The sequence below is a fragment of the Myxocyprinus asiaticus genome, chromosome 33, assembly GCF_019703515.2.
Source record: "Myxocyprinus asiaticus isolate MX2 ecotype Aquarium Trade chromosome 33, UBuf_Myxa_2, whole genome shotgun sequence".
NCBI lineage: Eukaryota > Metazoa > Chordata > Actinopteri > Cypriniformes > Catostomidae > Myxocyprinus > Myxocyprinus asiaticus.
This window is the reverse complement of record NC_059376.1, coordinates 22,609,087-22,622,093: the sequence shown is the minus strand read 5'-3', so window position 1 is coordinate 22,622,093 and position 13,007 is coordinate 22,609,087. Positions and strand designations below refer to the sequence as shown.

The 13,007-nt window shown below is 35.7% G+C and overlaps 2 protein-coding genes across 2 annotated transcripts; one reads left to right on the top strand and one right to left on the bottom strand.

Moving 5' to 3' along the window:
• Positions 1-1,512: 1,512 nt before the first annotated feature.
• Positions 1,513-2,186, bottom strand: LOC127424349 (histone H1.4-like). Its single transcript, XM_051669433.1, has one exon. The coding sequence runs from the start codon at positions 2,112-2,114 to the stop codon at positions 1,617-1,619; it is 498 nt and encodes a 165-aa protein (XP_051525393.1). The 5' UTR covers positions 2,115-2,186; the 3' UTR covers positions 1,513-1,616.
• A 1,635-nt stretch (positions 2,187-3,821) lies between these two features.
• LOC127424347 (tetraspanin-36-like) lies at positions 3,822-12,151 on the top strand. The gene is made up of 7 exons (XM_051669432.1): positions 3,822-4,320; positions 6,152-6,343; positions 7,297-7,371; positions 7,477-7,572; positions 7,668-7,814; positions 11,172-11,255; positions 11,393-12,151. The coding sequence occupies exons 1-7, from the start codon at positions 4,261-4,263 to the stop codon at positions 11,465-11,467; spliced, it is 729 nt and encodes a 242-aa protein (XP_051525392.1). The 5' UTR covers positions 3,822-4,260; the 3' UTR covers positions 11,468-12,151.
• The last annotated feature ends 856 nt before the right edge of the window (positions 12,152-13,007 follow it).

Here is a 13,007-nt window from a genome sequence, read left to right as displayed (position 1 = left end):
CAACCAGCTAAAAGCAGATGTTTTTTGTTTGTTTGTTTGTTTGATTATTTGTTTGTTTGTTTTTAAAAGCAACCCTTTGATCTGTTGTGACTGACAACATGCCTCAATAGCCGAACTAGGTTTTTTCACTGTACAAGTTGCCAACAGTTCAGAAGATGGAAACTGCCATTAAACCAGTGATGTAGGTTTCAGCTGAACATTGAGACACATCAAGATCAAAACAAACCTATGGTACCCATTTATGTGAATGTTAATCTTAAAAACATTCTATTTTATTATTTCTATTTTGATCATTTAAAAAGGTATGCCTATTTTCATTTGGCGAACGGTTTCATGCTTAATAGAAACATTATTTCTACACTCAAACAAACAAACAAACAAACAAACAAACAGTTGTGTCCATGTTCCAAGATTTTTTTTTTTTTAATGTTCTCTAAGATTAAACCGAGCAGAAAATTCAACATGCTGAAATATAGATTCTTGCATGAATTACACAAAACGAAAATACGAGCTTTATACAGGTTCATCCACAAGGTGGTGTAATGCCTGTAGAAAACTGCGAGTGCGTGAGTGTTCCTTATTTCAACGAATGTAAATATAGCCTAAACTTTCCCAGTATCCTGATATAAGTCATTCATAACAGTGCCGTTAGACATAGGGGACAGCTGGGCTAAAGGCTCCGGAGGGTAAAAGGCTCCATTTAATTTATTTTCTCCCAAAACACTAAAAATCAACAAAAACTACCACAGGACTCTCCTAAACACTTGTTTGTCACTACGCACAACAAAATGTTCCTGGTTCATGAGATCTTTGCGTGTGGTGTTGTAAATGTATGTAGCAAATGAAAATCTCTGAAATTAACACATTTCTTTCAGAGACAAAATTCTAATTGATCATTTTCAGTTTGTTTAGGTCATATTCAATACAAGTATATATATATATATATATATATTTTTTACCTTGATACATTATGCGACCATAAAAACGGCTACATTTCCTTAAGGGGTGCATTTAGCCCCCTTGTACCGGACATTCCAATAATTGAATACCAATCCGTTGTTATTATTTGCCCTTTTACATTTATTAGTTATGTTCAAAATATTAACACACACACACACACACACACACACACACACACACACACACACATATATATATATATATATATATATATATATATATATATATATATATATATATATATATATATATTATTTTTTTTTCTATGGAATTATTAATCAAATATATTAAATCCCAGTTGGATGTGAGTTACAGTAGTATGTAGGCCTAATTTGGTCTTTGAGTAAAATGTTTAAAGCAAGTGTTAAAGAGAAATATTGAACCACATTACCATTAAATCATTAGGCATGCACGCAGGTTCCAGAAGGACTCTGGTCAAAGACAAATCAATTTAAATAATAATAATAATAATAATAATAATAATAATAATAATAATAAATGAACTGAAACAATCAAAACATTACTTCAGATTAATGCAACAAGAGACTACAATACATTTTAATTAATTTAGCTTTTTTATTTATTTATTTATTATTTTTACAAAGCATCAAATGGAGAATCCCCTAAAAGGTATTAACATAACAGTCATTATCTTCTTATTTCTTCGCAGTTTTTGCTTTGGTTGTTTTGGCAGCTCTTCGTTTGGCTCTTATGGGTCTTTTGGTCTTCTTGGCCTCAGTCTCGCTGGCTTGTTCACGACTCTTTACATTTCTCCTGCTCTTCTTTGGAGTTTTCTTTGTTCCAGCGTTTTTTCTCTTTGCCTTTTTCGCCTTTGGCTTCTTTGGTTTCGTAACAGCTTTCGTGCTGATCTTAAAGGATCCAGATGCGCCAGTGCCTTTGGTCTGAGTCAGGCCACCTTTGGCCACCAGCCGCTTCACTGTCAGTTTGATGCGAAAGTTGTTTCTTGCAACATCATAACCACTGGCAGCAAGTGCTTTCTTCAAAGCAACCAGAGAGACACCACCGCGCTCCTTTGAGGCTGACAAAACCTTGAGGATCAATTCAGAGACGGTGGGTCCTGACTTCTTAGCCTTGGACCTTCTCTTTGGCGTTTTAGTTGCAGAAGATGGTACTGAGGTGATGCCAGTGGACATGACTGACAACTCAGTATTTGCTCTGGAAGATCAGCTGAAAGACGTTGTCTGAAAAGAGTGAGTAAAGCGGGCGGACACATGCAATTAAAATAGTTATCATGAGAGCCGTGTAGACTCTAGCATTCACGATATCAGCGCCTTTTTACGAGTCAGAATATTTTGTGCTTTTTCATCGATAGAAAGAGTAGGATTTTTGTTTCTGGAAAACCATATAACGACAAGGATCATGGATCATAAAAGTTAGAAAGTCCCACAGGGACATTTAACCCGGACGTAGCACCTTAATTACAAACTTACCATTTGTTTTCCATTTGCAAATGTGCAGAATTGTTGTGCCATGATGTTTCAAGCCTGAGTAATTTCTGGACTTTGTATAACAACATGCTTTTAAAACAATTATTGACTTACAAGTTGCCACTGCTCAGTGGGACTGGATCATATGTAATATTATTATGAACAAAAAAATAGAACATCTCACAGACTTTTTAAACAAATACTGAAATTTTCAGTTGACTGAAACACATTTCCTTATTTCTAAGTTTTATCAAATTATTGCCCCGCAAACAACATTGACACGGTGCATATGTGATTAAAATTGCAATTACTCTGATACTTTATTTGGATCAGAGTATTTATTTTTATTTAGTTGCTACCTTTAATTGGTTTAAAATGGGTTTGTCGGAGATGGTGGGCTAGTCATCCATTAGGCTTACACCCACTGCGATTATATGGTTGACAATTAAAAAATTGAATCGTCCTAAAAATTACATTTGTTTTATTTATAAATTAACACTCAAGCTTTATTTTGTCTGGACTTAAACGGTCGCTTCCAGAGCGCTAAAACCTTATCTCTGATGCCACACCAGTTTGCTGACAAATGACCAAAAAAAAAAAAAAAAAAAAAAAAAAAAGACCATTTTGGTTCATCCAAAAATAAATAAATAAAATAAAATAAAATAAAATAAAATAAAATAAAAAAATGTAAAGGTTTGGTTAAGAAATAAATTATTTTACTTCTGGATCAACCACGTTTAATTTATTTGTTGTGGAATAGACTTTATTCACAGTAGCGCCATATTTAATTTTTCACGGGAATGAAAACGAGGCTGTGAGGGATATAGACTTACAGTCTCCTCAATGAGCTGCACTGTTGTTTAAATATTTCCGCTGACAAAACAATGAAAAATGTTTTTGCCAAAAAAAAAAAAAAAACATTATATATATATATATATATATATATATATATATATATATATATATATATATATATATATATATATATATATATTATGTAAAGAGGCCTGTGTCAGGTCAGAATGTCCAATGCTATTGGCCTACTGGACATTTTGTGTTTGGCAATTATCCACTTGTAGTATGCTCAGGGCCAGCCCGTGGGTTTGTGGGGCCCTAGGCGAAATTATGAACATGTTAGTTTTCACCATCATTGTGATTTTTATGTAAAATGATCAGGTCCACGCAGGTTGCAAGTTATCCAAGGGATAAGCACTCTGGAAACCATTGGACTGCAGAGAGATTCAAATTATAAGTCTTGTTCATATGCTTTGCACTTGTTCGCGGGGCCCCGTCAGACACTTCGGGGCCCCTCGGCAGTCGCCTGTATTGCCTGTAGGACGGGCCGGCCCTATGCTATCTCAATGATAGCCTACAACTTTATCCAGAGAGGGTGTCAATTAAAATAAATTAAAATACTATTTTGATTACTTGCAAAACTTGTTTCATTTCCAAGATTATATTACAAAAGCAATCAAATACAACATATGTAAAATCCATAATTATATAACTCAATCCACATGTGGACACAAAGATTTATGTCGTCCAAGTGTCATACACGGAGCAGAAATGCTTGACAGTTTGAGAAACAATCACATTCTATAAAACATGTTCATCATGTGTCACGTCTCCTCAGTAAATAAACAACACCTTTCTGAACCAATGACACCTGCGCGGAAACTTTAAATTCGGACGGCGTTAGGACCTGGGGTTTCAGCTATTGAAGTTCACAGCATGTGATGAATAGTCAGCTGTGTGACTGAGCCTACTCCATTGAAAAACACGAGGAAAGAGAACGTCACAGATTGCTGGAAACAATTCAAAGGCTCAACTCCCAGCTCTCCACGCCGCAGACATGGATTGTGGAATCATAACATCGAAAACCGTCCTTTTACTTCTCAGTTTAATATTTTGGGTGAGTCTGTGCTTTATTTTTTATGTTATTTTTTGGTAAAATCCACTCTAAATGTTTTTGTTGTTGCACAAGTGTAGCCTACTGTTAGCTGGAAAGTCGTGTAATTGAACGTTAATATTTTTAATTATTGAACATTATTATTCATATATCATTTTCACACACCTGTCTTTCCTGTTTTTAAGTGATGATTTTGGATGGCATTATTTGTAGAAAGGAGTATCCTTTGTAAGAAAACCAGATTGTATTCATCCTGAGCTTCTTTCTCTCTCCTACAGACCCAAATAAATGTCAAGGCTGAGTTAGTTGCTTTGACAGCATATGTCCTCCAGAACGTAATTTAATTTGGGATGAGTAATTTGTTTGCTCTTTGTTTAAACACGTAAGAAAACCATATGAAAGGCCTTCAGTGTCTTTTGCAATGCAGCCTTAAAATCCATGCCAAGAACTTCTTTGCATTGTACACTAACATATCAGTAACACAGTGGGGCTTGATGTAATTGTCAGACCTCATACATGTAATGGAAACAAAGACTGTTGGTGCCCACACTGTCTGTGCCTTCATTTAAGCCTAGTCATCATCTGACTTGGCTCACTGCCTCTCGCTCATTTTTGGGTTCAGTGGGCACAGTGTCTGTAGAAAACAACACTTATTCCTGCATATGCTGCACCTACAGTATGGTGTCATAAGAGGATAATTATATATCTAAACTTTTTGTCTAAAAGTTTAACACTAATTAAATAGAAGTTTGAAGGTGATAGATAAAATAAATAAAAAAGAAAACAAAGCAAGAGAGAGATATGTTACAGCATTTTAAAGGGCTTTTTTTTTTTAGTTGGAGTTTGAATAGACTTATGGGATTTTTGGGGAGTTTTATTGCCCACTGTGTGACAATTGTAAGTCTGATGTAAAGCTACCCTTGTCAGGACAGCCTGAAGGTCTGTGTCAAGTTTGGTGGCTGTAGCTTGAAAGCTCTAGAAGTTACAATCCTACATTTTGGTCTTGGTTCAAGGCTTAGATTAATAGAATGTTGGCTTTGTCAAGCAAACATAATACAATTTAGAAAAAATTGAAACTTTGAACATTGCCTGTCAAAAAGCTTATTACTTTTCATCATGTGCACTTTCATACTTCAAGGGTTTCTCTTGCTGTGTTGCTTCTCCTCAAGCTGAGGCACAAGACCAAAGTTCCAGGAAGGATTAGGAAGCAGGGGAAGGTACTCATGGTCTTGTGATAGTACATTGTGACTGATGACTGAAGAAGCAGATCATGTGCTACAGAGCTCAGACTGGACTAGCGAGTTAGACTGAACTCAGAAATCCAATGCATTCTTGTTACGAAATACTACTTTATGTGAGAGAGAGGAAAAAAAAACATATTTCTTTCTGTTATGGAACAGAACTGCGTAAATACAGGGGAGTTAGTATCACCTTATCTCAGTTCAGTAGTTCAATTCCGTTTAAATATAGTGTGAAATGTCTAAGTTCGTGGGCAATGGAGGAGTCGGGGAAACAACGAAGCAGTTCAAGTAAGACTTTATTTTCGGTCTCTTTCACACTGCACACTCTCTGGTCTCTTGGACTATTCACTCAAACAGGTTCTTAATAAAAACACTCTTTGAACACATGTCGGGTCACTCTCTCTCCCCCTCTGATGCTCTGGCATGCCTTATCAGGTCTCCCTCTGCCATCACTATAATGAGAGACAGGTGTTAGAGTAATCACAATCCAGGTGACGAGCCTTACCGCTCTCCCTCTCCTGCAGACAGACACACGACCACACCCCCCATGCCACATATAGTTTAACCTAATGTTTTGTGTTGTTCTTTTCTAGGCTGCTGGAGGGGCCCTTGCCTATGTTGGTTCTTATGTGATCAAAAGCTACAATAACTTTGAAGACTTTGTGGCCGATAGGTACACCCTCGTCCCTGCAGCCATTATAATTGGAGTGGCTGTGGTCATGTTTGTCATTGGGACTGTTGGCTGCTGTGCAACTCTGAAGGAGTCCAAAGTTGGTTTAGGCTTTGTAAGTATGGGCCTAACTATCTATGTATCAATGTTGTGTAAAGTACCCAATCATCATATTTAAGTAAAAGTAAAGATAACTTTATGGAAATTGACTCAAGTAACAGTTTATGTAAAAGTATTAATGTAACTGATGTTAAACGTACTGTAGCTACTTCTGAATTAGAAATACAAGTGGCTTGAAGTTAAGTTAATGTTAAGTCAATTGTTTCAGGTAACATGGGTTTTGCAAATGTTATTGTTAGAGACATTTTCATAAGTGCATTTGGTTCATCTTAATTCACACGTTGCACCTTGGTTACGTAAATAGATGTAAATAGTAACATTTTATTGTAACATTCTATTGACCACTTAATAGTAAATATTACACACATTATGAACAGTTCTCTTGGAAAGGTGTGAGAAAATCGTTTCGCACATAACTTCATCAGTATTTCACAACGTTCAGAATGTTTAAGCCAAAAACGCATCAAATGAATTTAATGACAAAAACACAGTCTCTTAAAAAATTTCCAAGAGTACACCTGTTGTCTGTGGTTCCCCTCATTATTTTGATCCAGATTCACGAATCGATTCGAGAAGGGTCGAGAGGAATGTATCGGAGTAAATTATTTTTTGGAAAACAAATGTTTTTTTTTAAGAATACTTAAAAAGAATAAAGTAATTTTTTCTTCAAAATGTAGGGAAGTAAAAGTGTTATTAGAAATATTTATTCTTAAGTAAAAATATTCAAAAACTTTGGAATTAGAATTTTGTTACTATACACGTCTGCTATGCATCTGCAGACATTTTATAGCAAAAGCCTTTTTTAAATTGAAAGTAGGGCTCATGTGGTGGTGATTTCCATTTCTTCTCTGGGGTTTTGCAGGCTTCTGCATTCTGTACTTTTGCAAATGTTTTCCATTTTGATGTTTTTAATGCTTCCCACGTTCAGCATTTTGAATTTGTATTTAGTTCCTTCTCATCATCATGGTAATCTTCGCTGCTGAGGTGACTGCCTTCGTGTTTGGCTTCATCTACAGGGGCAGAGTGAGTTCTTTTTTTATATATATCTGTTTTGTTTATAAATTACCTTCATTAAAATATTGTATGTTGGAAGAAATCCCTTATCAATGTTCTTCTCTATGTTTACAGATAAAGGGTGACTTAGAAAAGTCAATGAGTGATGTCTTCCAGAAGTATGATGGTCTCAACACTGAATCCCATGCAGTGGATTACTTGCAATCTCAGGTAAGGTTAGAAAGGTTTCTTGAAATGGCTTCTCATTCTCTATATTCTTCCACTTTTGTATCATTTTACATTGCTTTCCACTTCTGAATTTCCAGCTGCAGTGCTGTGGGGTGCAGAACTTAACAGACTGGACAGCAACACCATGGTATGACCAACATAACTCCGTTCCACACTCCTGCTGTAAAGCTAACACAACACAATGCAGTGGGCTACTCAACCAACCGGAACTTCTAAACACACAGGTATGAGCGGCAGTACTCTCTTAACATCTTGTGCATTACTGCATTCAGATTAGCATCGCCCAGGCAATTCTCTTTAAAAGTGTAATTCACTAATTTAATGAATTACAATCTTGAGTTTTTATTGGTTAATACTAAATATACAAAGATCTCCATTAACAAAGTATGTAATTAAACAGGTTTTTATAAAAATGCTGTTTTTCTGAAAATTGACATTTATTCACTTCATAAATCTTACTCTTATTTGTGTCAACTCCATCAGACATACTAAAAAGCTTGCTATTTTAGGGGCCCGTTTACATGACAACGTTTTCAAATGAAAACTTTTTATGCATTTTGGCTGTTTGTTTACACAACAACGGTGTTTTGGGGCCTGAAAATGCAAACTTTTGAAAACGGGTTTCAAAGTGCACGTTTTTGAAAACGATGCTGTTATCGTCTCCGTGTAAACATACAAAAATGACATCGTGAAAACGATGACGTCACACGCATGCGTATTACGTGTTCAGTCTATAGGCATGAACTTCAAGAACTTCGTCCTTACCTCCAAGGTGAACAGACCAACATGAGATCACCAGTTGGGAGTCCTTAAAAAGGTGGCGTGCTTTATAATCCAGGGTCACTTGTAGTAATAAAGCAACCTCATCGTCCGTCCAGACAAAATTGCTCGATGCTTTCGCCATCTTCATTGTTTGTATTCACCGCTCTGTGGAAGAATGCTTATGTGCGCAGGCGCGTAGTGTTTCTTTACAAAGTGACATCGCCAACTACTGGCCTGTCATGCATAATACAGCGTTTTTAGTCGTTTTCGCGGATCCGTGTTAAAGGGGATCGTTTTGACAACGTTGTTGTCTGTATGTGAAACTTTTCAAAAATGCAAAGGAAAAACATTTCTGTTTTTAGCACATCGTTGTTGTGTAAACGTACCCTAAAGAGTGTAAAGTCTTCAATCATCTAATAATGGTGTTTATTAACGCAGTTAAGTGATGAAATGCATTCTATAAATTTTTTTCTGTTTTTACACTATTCTGAAAATTCCGACGGAGTTGACAAAATCGAATATTTTTCCATCTTAACCATGTGTTGCACACTGGAGCCACTTTGTTTTGTTTTTTGGTTGAAGCTGCCTCTTAACCTTAACTAAAATGCCAGAATTTATCGCACAGTTCTAACAGAAATTATCATAATGGGAATGACGGAGTTGACATGTTGAAGCTGTGGCCGTGGAGACTTAAATATTGTTTGTTTAAAATATACAAATTACCAGACTATGTGTCCTACTGTTGCATCCACCATGAGCAGGAAATGGTAGAGAGGTACTCAGAGTTATAGTTGACCATGATATTCCCTGCGTCCCAGTCCGGACCTTATCTGCCCTAAACAGTACCCGAGATCAGAATAAGGGTGGAAATGAGTGTCCCAAAGTTGCCTGGTTGGTCTAATATTTCCGGTAGATTTCCAAAGTGTGGATCCGTGAACACTTTTTCAGCTAATATTGCCCACAATTCCTTGCTCGACGGAAGAGGATGTGACCGTTTGCTTCAGAACTACGATTGTCTTACGTGAACAACTACAAACATGGTGATGAGACCGACGGCGTATCTCCACTTCATGTTTTAACAACATTAAACGTTACATAAATTTGTTTGAACACTGTGAAGAAAAACTACTTTGTTCTTGCTTTCGGACGAAGACGAAGATCAGCTCATTAAATTGCGAATGATCAAGCGGCTACATTTACAGTAATCGGTGGGTGCTCTTGTGTGTTCTTAGAGCTTCTTTCTAGAAAATTATCTTTAACAAAATTTGTCAACCACATTTTTAATCGATAGGTGCTATCACAAACAGTAAACTGTCTGTTTTCGTTTTATTTTTGTCATTTATTGTCTCACTGTAGTATAGTGGTGATCTGATTCTCTTTCAAGGGACTGTTGTAATGATGTAAACAGTATGTGATGCTGCCAAAGGAAAAATTAAACAAATAAAGTGATCAGACCAGCACAGTGTCATTTTTGTGTTCTGTCTTTCCGACTTGGTATAACATTTAAGTTATGTAAGCCTATATAATACAAGATCTTTACTTTAGTTAGTGATGAATCATAATATCACATTTTTAACTTTAAATATAACTGTTATCCTTCTTATATTTTATCTGCAACACATTGTGAACATCACACGTTGAATAGAGATAACAATTGGAAAAGAGATGAGTTTAGTTTGCGAAACACCCCACGACAGATATTCAGCGATGCGCTGTTTCTTCTCCAATACGGTAGGAAGCATATGAAATGTAATTAGGAATAATGTATGAATTATAGTAAAAATGAAATGAGGAATGTTACAGTTTTCACGAGATCCACATATGATTTACAGGTCGATGTACAGTGATAGGATACACAATAATGTGACTGAGGGATCTTTGGTTTCAAGACGGGATTTTATGATGTGATAGTATGTCCAAAAACTTGCAGCCTTTTTGCTACACACTAAAGAGTAGACACTTTTCCATCACAAAAAGAGTGCACACTTTAAGGGCATAGTATAAGTAGGTGAATTGGGATGCAGCAAAAAGTCTGATTTATTCAGGATTATAAAAATTGATGCAAAGTGAGGACATAATTTTGATTTGTTTTTTTTAATGGAAAATTTCATTTAAAGTTAGCTATGTATTGTTTGATATCTTACAGATCCCTACCTTTGATATTTATATTTATGAATTTCTTGCATTTTTAAACACTTTGGCAGTTTATCATTGTGACCTCTTGCTGAGGACAGGTTTAGTTAAATGTGCTGCCAAGAATAGAGCATGCATTTAGGAAGAAAAAAAAATCAAATTAAATTATTTAAAAATAAGTAATAAAAGACCTGAGTATACATATTTCCTTGATCTAACTTTTCCAGTATATTTTAGATTTTTTTTAAAAATAAAGATGTCTTTTGTATGTAAGACATGTTTTGTCCCTTATCTCAAGAATCAGTGAACTTATTCCTAATTAAAAAAAATAGTTTTTACTCCTTAAATAAATGACTGATAAAATCATGTACATGAGATGAAGACTCGAGTCATATCAATAGCCAAAAAGCTATTTGGGGGCCATAATGTTGAGATCACATGACCAGCTGAATAATACTCACTTTATCACTGTAACCCACCTATTATCAAACACTTTACCTCACAGAAAAAAAATTAATGATAGCTTACTGGGAATGGCACATTTTTACAAACCGAAAACTATTGCATTTGCATGATGCTGCATCAGTGGCATTAGCTGTAACGTGGGCTTTTTTATTACTTTTATAAAATGTTTTATGTATAGCACATTTTCATTATGAATAAACGTTTACTATCTCTTCCTACAGGGATGTGAATCTAAACTAGAGCAGATGCTGCAGGATGTGCTTAGTTATGCAATGTTGGTAATCTTGGGATTTGCCATCATAAAGGTATATCAACTCTAATTTTTAACCTCATCTTCTTTGTTTTGCATGTTCATTCCAATATGGTTATTAACAAGGTTTGCATTTTTTTTTAGACAATGAATTTGAAACACTTGTTTTGTGTTTCCCTCTCTTTTTCTCAGTTGTTTGGGATGCTCAGTATCTGTGTCATCACCTGCAGAAGCAAAAGGAATGATTACCAGCCTCTGTATGCATGACTGGAAAATTAAGTCTCCTGAATCCCCCTGTGAAACTGTCTCTACACTCTATGCTGTGCAGCTAAAGACAGCCTCACTGGCACCATGAAGAACAGAGGTTTGAGAACGCATATTTTGGAAGTGTGCCAGTATTCCAAATATTCCACGTTTTTTTTTAATGCCTTTGGTTTGAATGCAAAGTTGTAATTTAACTTGTTTTCATCATGAAATACTGACAGGAAGCCACTGAGGCATGTTGTCAGAAAAAAGAACACTGAACAAAAAAACATGTTGCATTCTTAAGTGCATCTCATATTTCCTCCATAATTTTGACGGTTAATGTTTTCCTGCCAAAAAGGTCGATAATAGACCTCAACAAATACTGTAAACTCCCTATCTCCCCAACCCAACAGAGTTTTAGGAAAGATTACTACAACAGAGCTTTGCCAAGTGTGTTATAGAACCTTATTTAGGTCAGAATTTAGAGTTAATAAATGCACCTTTTAAAAATGTTATGTTGTTTCTGTGTGCTTTAGAATGTACACCATGTTATGTTCAGTGTTTTTCTTTTTTCTGCTGTCCAAATGATGTCTCTTAATTTACTGTGAATATTAAACTGTCATCTGTGATGCAATCATGTATGTGTGTTATACCCATTAAAATTTTGTTCAACAGAGGAATATTAAATTATAGAAATAAATTAAACTGTCTAATGCATTTCTGATACCATTTTCAAATATTACAAAAATGCATGTTAGAATTTATCCTCAAGTGACTGTTGTTTATCAACACCATTTCAGAATATCTCTTTCTGAGGAAATATACATGAGAATTTAGATAAATTGTAGGCGTTGACGTAAGTTATTATCTGTCTCTTGCTGACACATTTGTAAAGATATTGCTTATGAAAGTATGATGTGAACTGTCATTATCAGAAATGCCTTATTGCCTCACATTTTAATGCATTGAACACATAAAATGTTCTGACATATGTTTCAAGAGAACCCAAATCATTGCACAATTTACCTGCCCCTTACTGGCTAATGTACTGTATAGCTGTGTTTTAAAATCATCATCATGACTTTGTTGATTGTAGTCAACAAACATTCAAACCAATTAAAATACTCACTGAGCACTTTATTAGAAAGACCTGTACTCCTTATTCATGTGATTATCTAAACAGCCAATCGTGTGGCAGCAGTGCAGTGCATAAAATCAAACAGATACAGGTCAGGAGCTTCAGTTTATGTTCACATCAACCATCAGAATGGGCAATAAATATGATCTCTGATTTGGACCGTGGCATGATTGTTGGTGACAGACGGGCTGGTTTGAGTATTTCTGTAACTGCTGATCTCCTGGGATTTTCATGCCCAACAGTCTCTAGAGTGTATAGAGAAAAAGACATCCAATGAGTGGCAGTTCTGCGGATGGAAGCGCCTTGTTGATGAGAGAGGTCAACGGAAAATGGCCAGACTTGTTCGAGCTGACAGAAAGGCTAGTGTAACGCAGAGCCTCAGAGCAGAATAGCATCTCAGAATGCACAACATGTTGAACCTTG